The sequence below is a fragment of the Octopus bimaculoides genome, chromosome 10 (genome assembly GCF_046866305.1).
Source record: "Octopus bimaculoides isolate indiv1 chromosome 10, ASM4686630v1, whole genome shotgun sequence".
NCBI lineage: Eukaryota > Metazoa > Mollusca > Cephalopoda > Octopoda > Octopodidae > Octopus > Octopus bimaculoides.
This window is the reverse complement of record NC_142937.1, coordinates 73,170,267-73,192,943: the sequence shown is the minus strand read 5'-3', so window position 1 is coordinate 73,192,943 and position 22,677 is coordinate 73,170,267. Positions and strand designations below refer to the sequence as shown.

Sequence of the window (22,677 nt, the reverse complement as noted above, 5' to 3'; positions counted from 1 at the left end):
ACACAGGTTTCGTGTGTCACATAGCTAGCTAGAGGCGATGGCTTCTTGGAGCTAATTCACGGCAGCTTTCGTCCTAATTTTGGGACTGCCATGTTGGCTTGGCGACAACTATTAATTTCCAGTACCGCTGCCGTAGTCTCCTTTAGAGAGACTTAGAAATATTAATAACTCTATTTCTGAAAACCAGTGGATAGATTCCACTGAAATTAGATAAATAACCTTCGAGCAGATGGTCGGCGGCGCCGCCTGGCTAAGGCTTGGCTACTCTGCATTGACAAGGGGCAACACCCTGAAACTAGTCTAGTCTGCAGATGCCATGCCGGCAGGGGGACACTGCTGACCTCCCCTGTTCGAAGGTTATAAAGGACACAGGTTTCGTGTGTCACATAGCTAGCTAGAGGCGATGGCTTCTTGGAGCTAATTCACGGCAGCTTTCGTCCTAATTTTGGGACTGCCATGTTGGCTTGGCGACAACTATATATATATATATATATATATATATATACAGATATAGGGCAGGGAATTGCCAATTAGTTAATAAAATTAATAATTAACAATTTTGCCAATTTTTTTTTTAATATATATATATATATATATATATATAAGTTGCTTACATGTTTATGATTCATATTTGAAGCCTGTTCAGTGACATGTTTTGTATGATTACATGCTCTTTATAAATCACATTTATTAAATGCCTTTATAATTTGCCATCATCAATTATCAAACACAGAAACATGTGTAACAGATGAAATACAGTAACATCAAATTCATATTTCATGTATTTCTCTCATAATATATTCATGCATACATACATGTGTGTGTGTGTGTGTGTGTGTGTGTGCATGAATATATATATGTATACATATGTACATAGAGATATAAAATACACACACACACACACACACATATTTAACATAGTTGAAATTTACAGAAAAACAAAAGTCAAAGACAAGTGTTTGAATAACAAGCAGGTGTATTAGTTTGATGCTCGGGAAAGTGAGAAAGACTTTTATGTTTTGAGCCAACTCACTTCAACAAAAAAGAATAAGAAAAAAATAAACAGAGAGAATAAAAAAACTCATGGATTTAGCAGTCAAGCATGGTGACTGGTTGGAAAAAAATGGTTTGACAGGAGAGGCAGAAAGAGGGGGAGATAATGAAGTGTTGGGGGATAATAAAGTATATATAACATATATATATAATATATAATATACATACCTATATATGCATGTAATATATACATATTTATAGCAGAGAGATAGACAGAGAGAGAGAAAGACAGAGAGTAGCTTTAGTGCAGCTAAATGGTTAGGAAGTTTACTGTGCAACTACAAGGTCCTGAGTTCAGTTTCATTGCATACCATCTTGAGGGAATGTCATTTTTACGGCCTCTCTTCTTCAACTCATACCTTGTGAATAAAACTGGGCGGATGGAAAACATACAGAAGTCCGTCAAGTGGATACTCCCAGTAATTCAAAAGGTTTAATTTTGTCATACACTAAGCAATGTTGATTCTGTCTGTTGAATATGACTGTGGAATATTCAACAACTTTCATGTTTAGGAGTTAATTCAGTTGACTGGAAATTAGATCCACATCAATTGAAACTGGAGATCTAGCCCACATATATAATATATATATAATATACGAAGGTTATTGATTCAGAAACAGGTTCTCAACTGTCAATGACAAGCCTGTTCTTTTCTTTAATAGGTTGTCAATTTGGGGGAAATTCTTGAATCTTGTGATTATCTCCCCTTCTCAAGTGTAGTTTGGTCATAAGTGCCATTTGGTAAGTATGGTATATCCTCCAGAAGTGGAGATAATTTTGATAAATCAAGAATTTTTGTTGTATGGTATTTGACATCCCAGTATTTGTCTATGATATTCAAATACATGCTACTGACCACTTAGCTCATTTTTGTTTAATACATATGTATATATGTGCATGTGTACACGTGTGTGTGTGTGTGTGTGTGTGTGTTATGTATGTGTGTGTGTTATGTATATGTTTTATGTTATGTATATATTTATCTGTTAGGAAGGGCATCCAATCATAAAGTCTCTGCCAAAGCATACACTGAAGTCTGGTGCAGGCTCCAGTCTAATGGTAGTACTAATATGATAATAAAAGAAATTTTAACTATTCTCAGTGCATTTTCAATTTCTATTTTTCCTATATTTCTACCTGTGTGGAATAAAATAACTTTGTTTCTTTAGATAGATAGATAGATAGATAGATAGATAGATAGATAGATAGATAGATAGACATATATACATACACATATACATGCATACATGCATATATATATATATATATATATATATATACATATATGCACACACATACATACATACATACATACATATATACATGCATGCATGCATGCATGCATATATACACAGACAGACCCCATGTTTACAAATTAATTTGTTTCTGACTAGATTCATAAAGTGAAAAATTCATATGGTGGAGTATTATCGTCCATAGAAAACAATCAATATACCTTTGATTGGTTCTCACTAAAGAAGTTGATTCTTAAACTGTCTAAAATTGAAAAGAAGGTTAAAATAGAAATAGCAATATTCAAGAGTATAATTTTTTTATTAAACCACAAACTACAGAATGAAAAAATAGAAAAACATATAAAACGAAAAAATTCAACTCGTGAAATTTAATTCATATCTATTGGGTCTGCCGTCACTGGGGCCTCTTGAGCACATGTCAATTCCATTTGTTGAGTTTCTTCTTGTATTGATGTTTGATCTGCATTAGCTTTCTTCGTTAAAAAATTATCTGAAGTTGTCTGTTGAAAAGATTTCTTCTTCATTTCATGGTAGATTTCATGATAACAAGCATGACCTCTCATTAAATTTGCAGCAACAGTTGAGCTTCTTTCAAAATTGGTATCTTGCTGCTCAAAGATTTCAATTGCTTTTACAATGTGAAAATATGCTTCATTTAGTTTTTTTGCAGAGAAGCCTCTTTCAGGTGATCCTCCTCCTCCTCCTTCTTCTTCTTCTTCTTCATTTGTGATTTCATCACTGTCAACATAAAGAGCTTCTTTAACATCTTCAGGTGAAATTTCAAAGTTCAGTTCCTTTGCAATGTTTATGATCATGTCAGTTTCTTTTTGGAGACCTTTATGAAGATTATCAAATCCTTCAAAATTATCAATTAATATGGGGCAGAAATTTTTCCTAATTCTTTTTGTGTTCTTTACAGTGATTTAATCCCATGCTTTCTTTATCAATTTTATTGCATCAAGGATGTTGAAACTCTTCCAAAATTCTTGAATCATAGGATCATTTTCTTTATCAGTCACTTTGATGAGCCTTTCAAAGGTGAAACGGAGATAGTAAGATTTAAACAATGAAATGGCTCCTTGATCCATAGGCTGCAATAAAAATGTCGCATTGGGAGGTAAACAAACATTAATATTTTGATGGTGATTCTTTAGAAATGCAGCATAACTGGGGGCATTATCCATTATCAAAAGAATCTTGCAAGGAATTTTTTTTATCCTTACAATACTTTTCTACTTCGAGAACAAAGTGATTAGAAAACCAATCTTCAAATAGAGTTCCTGTCACCCAAGTTTTTTTGTCATGCTTCCAGATTATGGGAGATTTCATCTTATTAATTATATTTAAAGCACGGAGGTTTTCAGATTGATAAACAAGCATGGGCTTGAGTTTGCAGTCCCCTTCACAATTTCCTCCCAGAAGCAATGTTATCCTATTCTTTGCAACTTTCAATCCTGGCATTGAAGATTCCTCTCTCGCAATAAAAGTCCTTGAATGCATGTGTTTCAAAAATCGGCCCATCTCATCCTCATTAAAAGTTTGAGATAGTACAAAGCCTTCTTCTTCAATCAAATCTGTTAATGGCAAGGAAAAGTTTCTGCACCTTTTTTATCTGCACTAGACGATTCTCCTTAGATCTTCATATTGTGTAGATTTGCTCATTTTTTTAAATGATCAAACCAACTATTGCTTACTACAATTGTTTCATTTGATCCATCTGATTTATATATATATATATATATATATATATATATATATTTATTTAAAAAAAAAAATACATATACATAGTTTATATATATATATATATATATATATATATATATATATATCCATATCTGTTTGTATGTATATATCTATGTATTTATTTTATTTATCTATCTCCATGTGTGTGTGTGTGTGTGTGTGTGTGTATACCTCTGTGTGTGTGTGTGTGTACCTCTGTTTGTGTGTGTGTACCTCTGTGTGCGTGTGTTTCTACTACTGCTAGAAGTTCTGTCACTTTCAACCAGAGCTGATGGAATCAAGCCATAACAAAGTCAGAGGAAGAAGGGCTAGGAAGCATTTGTTTGTAGCAAGAGCTAGAAATCAATCAGTTACAGATCAATAGATCATGTTACTAAAGTGTTGATTTTTAACAAAATATTTTACTTCCCAACCACCTCCACCTCTGTACACACATACATATACTCACACACACACACACACACACACACACACACACACACACACACATACTCTTCCCCTTTGTCACTTCTCTGTCTCTCTCTTTCCCCCTCTCTCTCCCCCTTCTACTCCTTTTATAAATTGATATATTGATTATCGAACAGAAAATTCACTCGTTTTGAAAAATAAACATTAAAAGACACAAGATAAACATTTCTTTCCTAACATATCTCATTAATTAACCAGAGGGAAGTAGAAATCATTTTCGATTTTGTGAAAGTAAAAAAAAAAAAGGGGAGAAAAAGAAAGAATGGGGAGGGGGAGAAAAAGGAAAATAGAGAAGAAAAAGACAGAGAGAAAAAAGATAAATAAATGAAAAGCAATATTTGATGTTAAATACATTATTTGAAGTTTAAAATTTACACCAAAATATCTTTTAATCTCTGGAAAAACTTCAGCATCTTCAGGAGGGAAAAGATGATATCTTTACTTACCTCATTGACAACATCCTTATCAGAAGGAATATGCAGTTTCTTACAGATGTTCTGTATATGTTCAGCTCGCAGATAACCTTCACGATCTTTGTCATATTTCAGGAAGAGTTCAAAGATCTCTGCTCTGTCAGTCAAACCAATACTTTTCATGTGCGTGATAGTTTTTGCCACAAGGGCACATAAGTCTCCAGGTCTGAAAGATTAATTGAATGAAATTTAAACTTTCACTTGAAATTCTCTAAATTACAGGTCATTAGAAAGGTGCCTGAAAGAGTTGGCAACAGGAAAGAAATCTGACCCTACCAGAAAGTAAAAAAATAAAAAGGAGAAGACAAAAAACTCTACTGCCTCAGGAAATTTATCCAAACTATGACAGCCCAGAAAAATGAACACACAGTGAGTAATGAAAGATGAATGCAAATGATAATGATGGTGATAATGATGTTGAGGAGGAAGGTGGTGGTTTTTGTGGTGGTAGAGGTGGTGGTAGTGAATAGTGAATGATGGCAACAATGATGATGATGAAGCATTGATACCAAAGCCTTGTCCTTTAGAAAATCAGTGTTTAAGAGAAAATGTAGTGTATCAATATAAGGTAATAATAGGGGATCATGAGTATTATTACATAGGTTCAGCTGTTACAATTTGGAAATCTAGATTTCATCGTCATTCTCAATCATTTAAGTATAGAAGAATAGGTAATTTGACAAATCTTAGGAAATGCATTTGGGATTTAAAAGTTAAGAACATTAAGTATGATTTAAAGTGGTCCATCATTAATTATGCACCACTGCACAATACTGGCAATTCTGCATATGATCTTTGCCTTGAAGAAATGTGTTATCTATTTACTTCTAAATTAGTATTATTAAATTTTAATGGTAATTTTACAATGAAATGTTTTCATAAATTTGGGAAGACATTTAAATATTTCAATTCATAATTATAATTGGTTTTCCTATACCATATGATAAGCATAATTTTTCTAAAAGTGTTTAGTATATTTAATAGAAAGATGACTAACTGTTATGACATAGAATCTCTATATTTCTAATTATCATAGCACTGAACTCATATATATTTATTTTTTATTCTTTCTTTATCCACTGATCTCACCAAGAGATGAATACAAAAATAGCTTTCCTTAGATAATATTTCGTCTTAGCGTTTTCTTTTTTTTTGTATATGTTCATATACTGGAGTTTGTTTTTTGGGTTTTTTTTTCACATTGAATTTAACTAATTTTGGATCACCTTGAAAATGTGTTAACATGTATTTTTGGATATATTAATTTCAATGATATTTGATACATATAAATATGTTGATACAACAGAAACAATGGCCAGCTTTGTATGGGGAATTCAACAATTAAAGGTATGATTTTCTCCATCCATATTTTTGTTGTCTAATACTTTGAATTTCTTGACATTCTAAGTGATGTTTAGATCTACTTGCCATACATGAGGAATTACCTTGGATGTGTATTCTACTTGCATTTATTGGTGTCTGATTGTTTGATATAGTTAACCAAATTTATCTAAATCTGAGTGCTTTATTGATATCTGCCTGGAGTTTTTAATACTTTTTCTCTTTCTTATATAAACTGGCACTTCATCAGTTACGACAACGGGGGTTCCAGTTGATCCTATCAATGGAACATGATGCTTGTGAAATTAATGCGTAAGTGACTGAGCACTCCACAAACACATAACATATTTCTCAGGGATTCAGTATGTCATAGAATGTGACAAGGCTAGCTCTTTGAAATACAAGTACTACTTATCTTTGCAAGCTGAATGAACTGGTGCACCATGAAATAAAGTGTCTTGCTGAAGGACACAACACACCTCCAGGAATCGAACTCATGACCTTATGATTGTGAACCAAATACCCCTAAGCACTAAGCCATGCATCTTACATATAGACACACACGCATACATATACATACATAAATATATATATATACATATATATATAAATATACATATACACATACATACATATATATATTGTTAGGATTGGCACTCTCAACGTCGGCACGCTGAAAGGTAGATCTGGTGAAATTGTTGAGATGCTTGAACGGAGACGCGTAGATATGTGCTGCATCCAGGAAGTAAGATGGAGAGGAGGTTCTGCGAGGTTCCTCACAGGCAAAGAACACAGGTACAAGATTTTCTGGGCAAGGAACACTGACGGGGTCGGGGGCGTAGGAATACTTCTAGCGGAGAAATGGGTGGATAAGGTAATCGAGGTCGTTAGAGTAAGTGACAGAGTACTTAAGATCAGACTAGTGCTTCATCATAGATTAGCTACTGTCATCTCAGCCTATGCACCTCAACCGGGGCTACCAGATGGTCTGAAAGACCAATTCTATGACACCCTCTTGCAAACTACCTCGTCGACGAGTGACAGGGACCTTCTCTTTGTGGCTGGAGACTTCAACGGTCATGTCGGACGTTGTGCTGGAGGCTTCCATGGCATACATGGAGGCTATGGCTTTGGTTCCCGCAACGAGGAAGGAACCAGACTGCTGGAGTTCTGTGATGCAACCGATCTTATGGTCTGCAATACCAACTTCAGGAAACCTGCCAGTCACCTAGTCACCTACCGCTCCGGCAGACACTCTAGCCAAATCGACTACATCCTCGCCAGAAATAGGGAAAGAGGGCGGCTTATAAATGCCAAAACATACCCTGGCGAAGAATGTACCCCACAACATAGATTAGTAGTTAGCGACTTTGGGATCAAGGCAAAATGGGTGCCCAGAATTAGACAGGCTTGGAGGAGAAGGGTGTGGAAGCTTAAAGACCCTGCAAACGGACAGAGACTTAGAGACAAGTTACTTGAAGCATTTAACGAAATAGAAGGGGATATAGCATCATACAACGTGGAAGACAATTGGAGATTTCTGCGGGACAACCTGTTGAAAGCCACCGACCAGATTTGTGGGTGGTGTAAGGTCCCCTCCCGACCCAGAGTAACGTGGTGGTGGAACAAGGAGGTAGACAGGGCTATTAGACAAAAGAAACAGGCTTGGAAGGACTGGAAGAACGGTGGTAGCAGGGAATTGTACCAATGTGCCAGAAGGGAGGCTAGGCGACAGGTTTATTTAGCCAGAGGGGAAGCAGATAAGGAAAGATTTGCCAATGTTCTGCGCCGTGAGGACCAAAGACTCGAGGTATTTCGTGTTGCAAGACAGTGTAGGAGAGAGAATAGTGATGTTGTAGGAGAGAAATGTGTTCGCATGGATGATGGTACGCTTGCACTAAATGAGGATGCAAAGAAAGAGGTCTGGAGATGCCACTACGATAGATTGCTTAATAAAGAGAATGAATGGGAGAAAGAGAGCCTGCCGTATGTCGACCCAATAGAGGGACCAGCTATCCGAGTTGATAGTACCAGGGTAGATAAAGCAATTAAGAGTATGAAGACCGGGAAAGCCCCCGGCCCATCAGGAATCACTGCAGAGATGCTCAAAATATCTGGCAGTGTTGGCTATAGCCTAGTCACCCGTATTACGAACCAGGTGATACACGAAGGAGTCATACCCAATGACTTGTGTAGCAGCATCATAGTCAACTGCTACAAAGGTAAAGGTGACGCTTTAGATACAAATAATTACAGAGGCATCAAGCTGTTAGATCAGGTTATGAAAGTTACAGAGAGGGTCATAGCCCAACTAATTAGGGAGCGAATCAATTTAGATGAGATGCAGTTTGGGTTCGTGCCAGGTAAAAGCACTACTGATGCCTTATTTCTAGTGAGACAGTTGCAGGAGAAATACCTAGCTAAGGATAAACCTCTGTACCTGGCTTTCGTTGACATGGAGAAAGCCTTTGATAGGGTCCCCCGATCCCTTATCTGGTGGTCAATGAGGAAACTTGGGATAGAAGAATGGTTAGTGAGAGCTGTGCGAGCCATGTACAGAGATGCTGCCAGTAAGGCGAGGGTTGGAAATGAGTACAGCAATGAATTCCGGGTAGAGGTAGGGGTCCACCAAGGTTCCGTCCTCAGCCCCCTCTTATTTATCATAGTCCTCCAGGCAATCACAGAGGAGTTCAAGACAGGTTGCCCCTGGGAGCTCCTCTATGCTGATGACCTTGCCCTAATTGCGGAGTCACTATCAGAACTAGAGGAGAAGTTTCAGGTGTGGAAGCAAGGTCTAGAATTGAAGGGCCTTAGAGTCAACCTAGCTAAAACCAAAATCCTAATAAGTAGGAAGGTAGATAAAACACAAACCCCTTCAGGTAGATGGCCCTGCTCAGTATGTAGAAAAGGAGTAGGTAGTAACTCTATAAGATGTACCCGGTGCAAGCTATGGACACATAAGAGGTGCAGCAACATCAAAGGCAGGTTAACTAGCAAGTTAGTTTTTGTTTGTGGCAGATGTTCAGGTGCAATAAAGACTGTAAACAAACAGGAAACAACTTCTATCTCATTCCAGGGTGAAAAACTAGAGGTAGTCGATAGCTTCCGCTATCTGGGCGACCAAGTTAGTAGTGGGGGTGGGTGCGCTGAAAGTGTAGCTGCTAGAATAAGAATAGCCTGGGCAAAGTTTAGAGAGCTCTTACCCCTGCTGGCGACAAAGGGACTCTCACTCAGAGTAAAAGGCAGACTGTATGACGCATGCGTACGAACAGCCATGCTACATGGCAGTGAAACATGGGCTGTAACTGCTGAGGACATACGTAAGCTCGCAAGGAATGAAGCCAGTATTCTCCGTTGGATGTGTAATGTCAATGTGAATACCCGTCAGAGTGTAAGTATCTTGAGAGAAAAGCTGAACATTAGAAGCATCAGTTGTGGTGTGCAAGAGAGACGATTGCGCTGGTATGGACATGTGGTGAGAATGGATGAGGATAGCTGCGTGAAAAAGTGCCACACCCTAACAGTTGAGGGAACCCGTGGAAGAGGTAGGCCCAGGAAGACCTGGGCTGAGGTGGTGAGGCAAGACCTTCGTACATTGGGCCTCACCGAGGCGATGACTACTGACCGAGACCTTTGGAAATGTGCTGTGCGTGAGAAGACCCGGCAAGCCAAGTAAGATCGTTGCCAGTGCCCCTGGACTGGTTCTTGTGCGGGTGGCACATGAGATGCACCATTTTGAGCGTGGCCGTTGCCAGTACCGCCTCACTGGCTCCCGTAGGATTTTCGAGCGAGATCGTTGCCAGTGCCCCTGGACTGGCTTGTGTGGGTGGCACATAAAAGACACCATTTCGAGCGTGGCCATTTTCGTGCGGGTGACACGTAAAAGCACCCACTACACTCTCTGAGTGGTTGGCGTTAGGAAGGGCATCCAGCTGTAGAAACTCTGCCAAATTAGACTGGAGCCTGGTGTTGCCATCCGGTTTCACCAGTCCTCAGTCAAATCGTCCAACCCATGCTAGCATGGAAAGCGGACGTTAAACGATGATGATGATGATGATGATATGTATATAAATACATACATATACATATATATATATTTATATACACATATACATATGTACACATATATATACACACACACATACACACATATATATATATGTATATGTACATACATACATATTTATATATACACGCATACACACACACACACACACACACATATATACATATATATTTGTAGATGTCTGGTAACACCCACAGAAACAACAGCAATATATGTCTGATATCTCCAAGTTATTTTTTATCAACTAGCCAACAAGGGACCCTCAACATCACCACTTTCATTTAAACTGCTAAAAATTAAAAAATTAATGTTGACATGTGTGAAAGAGTTAATTAATAAGTTAGTACTGAAATGTGAGTGTTAATTAACAGAATGATATTGGAATATGTATGTGAGTTAATAGATTGTTATTAAAATATGTGAGAGAGGGGGTTAATTAAGAAGCTGATATCAAAATATGTGGGTTAATTAATAGAATAATATAGAAGTAGGAGGGAGTTAATTAATAGATTGTCAATGATGTTTCAATGTTAATCAATAGATGAATGTTAAAGTGTGTGTGAGTTAATTAATAGGTTGATATTAAAATATTAAAATACATAAGAGAAAATTAATAAAATAATATTGAAATTTGAGAGTTTGATGTAAAAAATAAATATCAAATTATGAGAAAGTTAATTGAGAGAAATAACATAGAAATATGTGAGAAAGTTAATTAACAGGTAAATTTTGACATATGGGAATTAATCAATCAATAAATTAATAGTGATTTCAAATTTTGGTTGGAGGCCAGTAATTGCAGGGAAGGGGGCAAGTTGATTACATTAACCCCAGTACTTAATTTATTGACCCCTCGTACTTATTTTATGGACCCTAAAAGGATGAAAGGCAAAGTTAACCTCAGAATTTGAACTCAGAATGTAAAGATGGACAAAATGCTGCTCAGTATTTTGCCTGGCACAGTAATGATTCTACCAGCTCACTACATTAATTCATGGATTGATATTGGTTTCAAATTTTTGCACAAGGCCAGCAATTTCAGGAGTTGTTGGTGGTGGTGGTGTGGGGGGGGGGGGCAGTGGTGGTGGTGGTGGTGGTGGTGGTGGTGGTGGTGGTGGTGGTGGTGACAAGGAGGAGGAAGAGGAGGAGGAAGAGGAGGAGGAAGAGGAGGGGGAAGAGGAGGAGGAAGAGGAGGGGGAAGAGGAGGAGGAAGAGGAGGAGGAAGAGGAGGAGGAAGAGGAGGAGGAAGAGGAGGAGGAAGAGGAGGAGGAAGAGGAGGAGGAAGAGGAGGAGGAAGAGGAGGAGGAAGAGGAGGAGGAAGAGGAGGAGGAAGAGGAGGAGGAAGAGGAAGATGATGATTATCACTTTAGATTAACCCAAAAGAACATCAGATCAAGATATATATATACATATATATATACATACACCTTGGGTAAGTGTCCTGAAAGTGGATTTGGTTGATGGAAACTGAAAGAAGCCATTGTGTGTGTGTGTGTGTGTGTGTGTGTGAGAGAGAGAGAGAGAGAGAGAGAGAGAGAGTGAGAGAGAGAGAATGTGTGTGTGTGACTGTCTGTCTCTGTACTTGTTCCCTACCATCAATGTCAGGGTGTTTGCATTCTTGTAACTTAGTGATCTGACAAAAGAGACAAGGCTTATAAAAAAGAAATTAGTACTGGGGCCGACTCATTCAACTAAACCTTCTTCAAGGCAATGCCCCAGCATAGCCACACTCTAATGAGTGAAACAAGTGAAAGATAGTAAAAAAAGGTAAGCGTGAAAAGTTAATTAATTGATTAGTATTTTAATGTTTTTGTTAATTAATGGAATAATATTGGAATATGTGAGAGAGTAAATAGATAAATATTAAAATATGTGAGACTGGAAGTTAATTAAGAGACTGATACTGAAATATGAGTTAATTAATGGAATAATATGGAAGTAGAGGAGAGTTAATTAATTGATTGTTAATGATATTTTAGTGTTAATTAATATACTTTTCTATTCTAGGCATGAAATTTTGGGGGAGGGGGCCAGTCGATTAGATTGACCCCAGGATGCAACTAGTACTTAATTTATTGACCCCGAAAGGATGAAAGGCAAAGCTGACCTCGCTGACCTCGGTGGAATTTGAACTCAGAGAGTTAATTAATATAAACATTAAAATGTGTGAACTTATCCCAAAATGTATTACATCGGACTCATCTTAGAAAGAGTACAGGTGGACTTATCCAAATGAACATTATGAGACTCCATCAGTAATAATAATGTGGGTTCCAGTAGATCCGATCAACAAGAACAGCCTGCTCATGACAGACACACATACCCTTAACATAGTTCTCAGGGGGATTCAGTGTGACACAGGATGTAACAAGGCTGGCCCTTTGAAATACAGGTACTATGCATTATTGCCAGCATTATTGCAACATGAAATAAAGTGTCTTGCTCAAGGACACAACGAATCACCTGGTATCAAACTCACAACCTTATGATGATGAGCTGTGTACCCCTAACCACTAAACCACACACCTCCACAATGAACATTATATTAGCTGACTTATCTCACAGAGCTTTGCAACCAATTGTTTTTCATAGTGAATCCATTTACCTGTTTTTTTACAGATTTTGATGTTGTCCAGGTGGTGTTGGTGTTATTCAAATATTGTTCATCTCCAACTACATTATTATATTTCTAATAGTGGTAGTTGTCTTTGGGAGTGAAGTTAATTAAAACAGAATATATGTATCATGATTAATGTATATACACCATTGATATGCTAGTAACTGCAGTATTCATCCTGCTGTGTTAAAAACACTCTAAATATCATCTCCATCCAATATTTATTGTGTTTATAACACAACACATGCATTAGAGAAGTTATCTCAGGACAAATACCGCAGTACCTGGGTATCAATCATGTATATACATTAAGTATAATATACATATGACTATATTTTAATTTATGCTGCCTGAGTTATGTATATTAGATCTTTATTCAGCCTAATGTTAATTGTTGTAATTGTTGTTGTTGTTGTTGATGAGGTTCTTCACAATTGCTAGACATAACAACTAACTCTAATGTCATAAATATAGGGAAAGAATTCATTGAACAATGTAGTCCAAGATATAAAAAAAGAGACAAGATGGCCTAGGCTAGAAAGGTCTTAATTATGGGTCTGTTCAAACAAGGCTAATTTTGGGGTTAAGCAGCAACAATATTAGCAGCATACAGATGTAGAAGTCAACAAATTTACAAATTTACCAAAGATGAAAAAGAAAAGAAAAGAAAAGAAAAGAAAAGAAAAGAAAAGAAAAGAAAAGAAAAGAAAAGAAAAGAAAAGAACAAAGTGGCATTGAAAATAAATAAAAAAATTGGTTGTAAGATTGTGGAAACTAATTTGCAGTACCCTGAGAATCTTACATCAACTCATTTAGATATAGAATTTATGTCTCATGACTGTTATTTAATAATAGTGTAGATTTATTATCATTAAAATGTCAGACAAGTGAGTGGTAGTAGTGGTGGTGTAGGGAGTTCCGAGATGATGCACATCAAAGCTAACGTTGTCCTAACTTGTGTTGACATTGATCAAATTCAATGTGACATGGCGGAAGTTTCAGATGACATTTGTATAAATCAATATAAATGCAACCGAGGTTAGATATATCATATTTGGATAATCTAAGTTGACATCATATAGATCACAGTCTGAATTATATAATTCCTTAATTCTGTCTCATTGTTGTTGTTGTTGTTGTTATTTAACCTTAGGCAGGGTGTGGTGAATCAGAAGAATTCTTAGAGTGACGCATAAAAAAAAATGCCTTGCAGCATTTGTTTTGGCTACTTTGCATTCTGAGTTCAAATCCTACACAGATTAACTTTGCTTTTCCTCCTTTCAAGGTCAAAATAAAGTGCCAGACATATACTAGGGGGTCAATCATCACCATCATTATTATTATTATCATTATTATTATCATCATCATCATCATCATCATCATCATCATCATCATCATCATTATTATTATTATCATTATTATCATCATCATCATCATCATCATCATCATCATCATCATCATCATCATCATCATCATCATCATCATCATTATCATCATCATTTAATTTCTGTCTTCCATCCTTGCATAGGTTGGACGGATGAAAAGGACTCAACAAACCAGAAGGTTGTGGCCAGTCCCACTGTCTACTCTGGCATGGTTTCTAATGCTAACCATTTTGCAGAGAATACTGGATGCTTTTTTTTTTTTTTTTTGCTCATAGCACTGGCACAAGTGAGGTTATCAAGTAACTTGCAAGACAAAAATCCCCCTTGACTGAGTGGGCTGGGTGTAATAGAGGAGAAGGTGGCTGCATCTCAAAAGCTTGCTTACCTTCTGCCTAAATTAGCAACAATTATTTAACCATTGGCTAAAGAAATAAGAAAGGCTACAGATGACAGATTCATTAGAATGGCAGACAAATCACCTTGCTTTATTTGTTCCAGACCGTTACTTTCTGATTTCAAATATGGCCAAGGTCAGCTTTGCTTTCACTCTTTGAGGGCCAATAAAATAGAGTACTTGTCAAGTAATATCAGCAACTATTTCCCCTCTCTCCAAATTTGTGGGCTGAAACCTATGTTGGAAATGGTTATTTGGCTCTGGACCAGCAATGATTGAGCAGGCATGAGATTAAATAGGTTCCAGCTATGACCATCCCATCTTTTACTTAAACAGTGTATCTGAGACTACCTTTCTATCCTGTGTATTATAGATTTTATAAAACAATAGAAATGATGTGAAGGAAGTTTGGCTGTTATTTCTAGCCGACCAAACAACTGCCTGTTTGTTGCTGTTGTTGTTGTTGTAATTAATACTGTTGCTGCATTTGCTATTGTTGTTTAGCTCCAAGTCAACCCCGTTTGAACAGGCTTATAAACAAAGACTCTCCTGTTATGACAACCCTTCCTGTTATTTTGTAGATCCCGTACAAGGTTATCCAATGACTCTTTCCTTTTTTAAAGCAGTTGAGTGTGATTTGAGGGAGCTTTGACTGCAATATCTGGCAGGCTGAGTAACCATGTAAAGATGCCCATAATAGTTTATGACTGCTGCCATTGTTTTGAAAACATTGTTGTTGTTGGTGTTGTTGCTGTTGTTTAGCCCCAGGTCAGTCCTGATGGAGTAGAGCCATGCTCAAAGATATTCCAGACTTTAATTTTCAGAAGTATGTCTAAGACTACATTAGCCATTGCAGCCTCTGTTTTTGGGGGTTTTTTTAACATGGTAGGTTGTGATTTAAAGTAAACCTGGTTGCTATTTCTAGCAGGCTGGGTGACCATATTAAGGTTGCCTTATTGTCATTGTCATCGTTGTTGTTGTTGTTGATGATAATGATAATGATGATGATGATGATGATGACAATGATAGTGGTGATGGTAATAACTGGCTTGTATGCTAATGAGGCACATGAAGAACAGTCAACTGGTCTGGTCAGCTACCTTGCTTGCTGATGCCAGATTTCAATTTGCTCTAAGCCTAACATGTACATTCAACCATACTGATAGTGTTCGTTTCATTATAAAGGTGACGGTGTTGCAGTGCATTCTACCATCGAATGTTAGGCCATCTGGAACATACATGTGTGACAGTCTTATGTCAGACTATACTATATGTTCTGTCATACAGTATTAGGCCATAAGAGGTACAGTGAGGAAATCTTTCAGATTAAGCTGTTTCAGATTAAACAAGATTTCCTCAGTGTTAGCCATGTGGAGCACAATACTATTATGTGATATTTCCTTGAGTGAGGTTTGGAGAGAGTTATTGCATGTTGAATATAGTAGAGTTGTTAGTTTGTCTGCATTTATTTAAGACATATGCTGTTGTAACAGGTAATGTTCATAGCTACTTCAACATGTCTGTCCGTTCGAACAGACTTTACTGTGGTTTTTTAACCCCAAGAGGACAACATTTCTAGCTGGTTAATGATGCACATCTGCATCCGAGATATTGTGAACACCTACCACTTTCTAGCAACGGGACCAGCAGACCAGCCTGGTTTTGGGCTATTTCTACCTCTCTTCAGTACTGGACACCTCAACTGCTAGAAATGGCAGTAGCTCACTTAGAGAGATTTTAGAATTAGCATTTTGGCTTATATGTTGCTGTTGTGTATAAAAGATATCTTTTATCTTTTATCTCTTATCTTTCATTTGTTTCAGTCATTAGACTGTGGACATGCTGGGGCACCACCTTGAGGAATTTTAGTCTAACTAAACAACCCCAGTACTTATTTTCTTTTTAATCCTATTACTTATTCTATTGGTCTCTTTTGCCAAACTACCAAGTTACAGGGGCATAAACAAACCAACACCAGTTGTCAACCGGAGGTGGTAGACAAAGACACACACGCACACACACATACATACCTATATATATATATATATATATATATATATATATATATATATATATATATAGTAGAAGGCACTTGCCCAAGGTGCCATGCGATGGGAGTGAACCCAGAACCATGTGGTTGGGAAGCAAACTTCTTACCACACTGCCACACCTGCACCTATTATTTTGTTTATACAGTGTCTATCTATCATATATATATATATATATATATATATATATATATATATATATATACATATATATATATATATATACAGGTGCAGGAGTGGCTGTGTGGTAAGCTTGCTAACTAACCACATGGTTGCGGGTTCAGTCCTACTCCATGGGCACCTTGGGCAAGTGTCTTCTACTATAGCCTCGGGTGGCCAAACCTTGTGAGTGGATTTGGTAGATGAAAACTGAAAGAAGCCCATAGTATATATATATATATATATATATATATATATATATATATGTATGTATGTGTGTGTGTGTAAGTGTGTTTGTGCGTCCATGTTTGTCCGCCACCATTGCTTGACAACCGATGCTGGTCTGCTTACATCCCCGTAACTTAGCGGTTCAGCAAAAGAGACTGATAGAATAAGTACTAGGCTTACAAAGAATAAGCCTTGGGGTCAATTTGCTCGACTAAAGGCGGTGCTCCAGCATGGCCGTAGTCAAATGACTGAAACAAGTAAAAAAATAAAAGAATATATATATGGGTTTCTTTCAGTTTCTATCTACCAAATCCACTCACAAGGCTTTGGTCAAACCAAGGCCATAGTAGAAGGCACTTGCCCAAGGTGCCATGCGATGGGAGTGAACCCAGAACCATGTGGTTGGGAAGCAAACTTCTTACCACACTGCCACACCTGCACCTATTATTTTGTTTATACAGTGTCTATCTATCTTGGATGTTTGTGTATATATTCTATACAGGATGACTGTTAACATATCTTGATATTTTTTCTTTCAATTTTGATTGAATTTGTTTATTTTAATCACAAAATCAGAGCAAATTACAATGTATAAAGAGAAAATGTAGAGAATAGAATATTTATGGTCAAGGGTTGTTGATAAACCAAAATTAGTAGCAGGATGTCAAGGCACCCTTTGTGGTTCTTATATCTGAATAACTAAAACAACAGAATAACCAAAGCAAAACAATAAAGATAAGCCTGTTATAAAAATCAATTTACAAAGAAGTGATTTACATAAGACAAAAGCTGTAATCTAATTATGAATGAATGTTGTGTATATGATTAACAAGTACAAAGCTAACAGATACTACAGGAGTCAATGGTCTTGTAGGAATTAATAGTTTCTGTTTGAAAGTGAAGTGCTATGTTTTAATATGCTATGTTGATGTTTTATTTTTATTACTTGCAACTTTATGAAGGTATTTTTTAAGTGGGTTTATCTTATTAGGAACTAGAAAAGCACTCGGAGAGTACAGACCTCCACCAAGCCCACTTTAAGATAGATACGCAAGTAAAATTACTAATAGAGAAACGAAAATAAACTTTGGAAACAGCAACACTACCATAGGTTATGTGGAAACGATGAACGTGTTTTCAAGGGAGATAATCAAAGAACGCAACATTGTAATACATCATGTAAAGTAAATATAAGAAATGAAAAACCCTTTAAGAATCCATAAAAATTCCTGAATCACTAACATCATCTGTTCCTTGTGTCATTACCATCCTTTCCTGCAAGTTTCATCAAATACTGTTCACAACTTTTTGAGTTATTTTGCACACAGACAGACAGACGGACAAACCAATGCCAATGAAAACATAACCTCCTTTCTTGGTGGAGGCAATTATACTTGAAATGGATTGAAAAAGTGTGTGTGTGTGTGTGTGTGTGTGTGTGTGTGTGTGTGTGCGCACGCGCATGTGCATGACCAAGTAATTAGACAATTGGACACATGTCCATGAGGTCATTGTCTTGATTTTTTTTTTTATCAGAGTGGCACATTGTGTCATTGGGTATTGTTCCAGTTTGCTTATCTAGCAAAAAAGATAAGTATTAAGACTGACAGGGCCCCTGATTAGCATCAAGTTAATGCTACAGCATCAACAAGTCAGTTAGATCTTCATGAACCCTTAGACTCATGATGCCAGAGCTTAATCCCTACGCATTTAAACCAGTCATATCTGGCCCAAATATTCTATCTGTTTTATGTTCAAACTGGCCAGATTTGGTTTTTCACACCTACCCTACCATGTCATTCTAAAAACAAACAAACACTGCATCAAAGTCTCAAAGCTATGAGATAATGCATAATTAATTCAAAGCAACGTGAACAAACAAGCATTACATTTGACAGAGTAATCTGAATGCTTAAGGGTTAACCCAGTTTCCATGATGAATAGGTGACTGAAGTTACAACAGTCTCTCCTCTCCCCTGTACAGGATGCTGTTCTGTCACAGGGACGACTTCCCAGCTACTAGATGAAACTTATTTACAGTGAAGTGAAATGGTGCAACATGAAATGAAGAGTCTTGTTCAAGAACATGGCACACTGCCGAGCTTGGGAATCAAAGAAATGACCTTACAGTTGTGGATGCAACACTCTAACCACTAAGCCCCATACCTTGAGTCAGTGGAGTGACCAGTACCTTCAGACAGGAAAAGGGATACATCTACCAGAAGACTTCTAGATTCTATTGTTCTCTACTTCACTCTTGAAAGAGATAGCAAGTATTCATGTGTCTTATGAACATTTTCAGTATAACACTAACAAGGATGTGGATATTGGATTTCTATCGAAATGGTTGATAGGATATCAATTGCTCTTCAAGTGACATATAACTGGCATTCCATCTGTTACAACAATGAGGGTTCCAGTTGACCTGATTGATGGAACAGCCTACTCGTGAAATTAATGTGCATGTGGATGAGCACTCCACAGACACATACAACCTTAATGTAATTCTCATGAAGATTCAGCATGACACAGAATGTAACAAAGCTAGCTCTTTGAATTACAGGTACAACTCACTTTTGTCAGCTAAATTGACTGGAGCAATGAGAAATAAAGTGTTTTGTTTAAGGACACAGCATACCACCAGGAATCAACTTGAGAACCTATGGTCAAGAGCCAAATACTCCAACCACCAAGTTATGTGACCTCACATATTTATTTTTTTATTGCCCACTGGGGGCTAAAGATAGAGGGGACAAACAAGGACAGACAACAAAGGGATTAAGTCAATTACATCGACTGCAGTGTGTAACTGGTACTTATTTAATCAACCCCACCAAAAGGATGGAAGGCACAGTCAACCTCGGCAGACTTTGAACTCAGAACATAACAGCAGACAAAACACCGCTAAGCATTTTGCCCAGTGTGCTAACAATTCTGCCAGCCTGCTGCCCTTCACAATATCTTTAAATGGGTATGTGTTTGTAATGTCTGTCTAGGCTAACTATCATTATATACTTGCAGAACGTTTGTTGCTATGTCTTTATAGGACAAGACATCCATTGATATGATTATTCAGATATTTTCACTATGTTTGATCCGGATATCAGTTGCTATGACATTTACATACACTATATTTATCAATGTTTGTACTGTATATCAACCACTTTTTCTAAACAATCTTGAAGGTAATGTAATTTATACAGAAGCATTTCTTCTCAAATTAAAACCACTTTCAAACAAACAATGCTAACATCAAAGACTTGTCTGTGTGTTGCTATTTTTATGTTGTGTTGTGCATATTAATATAGTTATCCACCCAAGCACTGCATACAATAAATTTCAGTCAGAATCATTAGCAAATTGGATATAATGTTGAGCAGCATTTCTTCTTGCTCTTTATATGCTGAGTTCAAATTCTACCAAGCTCAACTTTGACTTTCATCCTTTCAAGGGCTGATAAAATAAGTACCATTCGAGCTCTGAGGTAGATGTAATTGATTTACCAACTTATGGATCATTGATCTTGTGATAAAAGTTGTGAGAATTATTATTATTACTTTTTTTTTTATCCCAGGCTTTGTTGGAACTCCTGGAGTCTTGCATGCATAGCAAGTTTGCTGCCTGTAGCCTACAGTATCATGCTATCTGTTCTTTTCAACTATCTAATACTTTGCTGATTATTCTGGCTATACTAAAGAGGCAAACCTTTTATTATTATTATTATTATTATTATTATTATTATTATTATTATTATAGTAGTAGATGTCGCACAATATACAATATCAGGAGGGTGTTGACTGAAGATATTGCGTCTACCAGGAGTTTGTACAGTTTGTCAAGTCACAACAAGAACTTCAGACAGACAGTACTTTATGCAATATGCGTGCAGTTCCAAGTAATGCCAACTTTTGCAATACATCTAGATTGTAGGGTATTTCTAAAGTTTTCAGATGTTTTTTCAGGTTGAGTGGTATTGAACCCAATGCTCTGATGAGAATAGGGATAACCTTAATGTTGGACTCATGTAGCTGCCACATCTTAGTGATCTCAATTCTTAGGTCTTCATATTTATCAACCTTTTCTCTTTCTTTCATGATGATATGTTGATCTCCTGGCACTGCCGCATCAATTATTAGGCATTTTTGTTTGTGCCTCCTAAAGGCTACTATATTCAGCTTTCAGTGCTCTAATACTTTGTCTGTCTGAAAGTCAAAGTCCTAGAGAATTTTTGCCTTCCCCTTTTCATCCATTACCTTTTCCAGTGTATGTTGGTACCAAGCACCCATAACCTCATATCCACACTTACAGTATAGTAGCCAGTGGAGGTTTTGGGATACCTTGTTGTGTCTACACTTGTACTCTTTCTGTGCAAGACTTTCACAAGCACTTACAATGTGAGTCATACTTTCAACCTCTTCCCACACATTCTGCAGAGGTCCATTGCACTCGTGTGGTATATATTCTTTTTCCTGAGTTGGTATTCAATGCCTGGTCCTGGGCAGCAATGATTAGTCTTTCAGTATTAGCCTGAACACCATGTGTGTGGGGGGGTGAGTGTGAGTGTGTGTGTGTGTGTGTGTGTGTGTGTGTGTGTGTGTGTGTGTGTATGCATGTATGTATGTATGTATGTAAACATATATATAACATTTACACAAACATTTGATCACTATAAACAAATCATCTGTGTGGCTGTTAAGCAAGAAATTGCAGAACCCTCATACATCGTCTAACAATGGGAGAGTCCATGATAGGTATGTATGTATGTATGTATGGGGCTAAAAACAACAGTAACACCATCCTCTATAGGACTGCCACATTTTGCTGGCAGATATATTTTACAATTCCATACTGTTACTGTTTATCTCTTGTTCAGATTTAATATTATACACATATATATATATATATATATATATATATCTGAGAAAATTGAGTAAAAAGAAGGAGTATGGTTAGACAGCTATTTAATAAACACTATTTGGTAATTCTAAGAATGAACAAGCTCTATTTTGTATTCTACAACATTTCTAACAGAATACACCTTATATATCATCATCACCATCATCATCATCTTTTAATATCCAATTTCCCATGCTTGCATGGGTTGGTTGCAGTTTATTTGAGGCAGATTTTCTGATGCCCTTCCTGTCACCAACCCTTACCTGTTTCCAAGCAATGTAATATTTCTCAATAACCAGACATGTTCTTACAGAGAATGACTTTGCTTGTGACAGTGACTCTTATTGACAGTTATCATGTGATATGGCAAGGACACACAGACATTCACACATATACATACATACATGCATACATACATATATTACACACACACATACGTATCTATGTATGTAGGTAGGTAGGTATTTGTGTGTGTATGTGTGTGTGTGTGTGTGTGTATGTTCATGTGTGTGTTGATAAATGCTTTAACATGAAACTCTCTCTAGTCCA

General features: G+C 37.0%; 1 protein-coding gene across 1 annotated transcript in view; it reads right to left on the bottom strand.

The window, feature by feature from the left end:
• The window catches only part of LOC106871867 (EF-hand domain-containing protein 1), a 115,159-nt gene that overhangs the window by 8,016 nt on the left and 84,466 nt on the right, over positions 1-22,677 (bottom strand). The window contains exon 12 of the mRNA XM_089358804.1: positions 4,968-5,160. Within this exon, the coding sequence (XP_089214930.1) occupies positions 4,968-5,160 (193 nt within the window). The remainder of the gene's footprint in view (positions 1-4,967; positions 5,161-22,677) is intronic.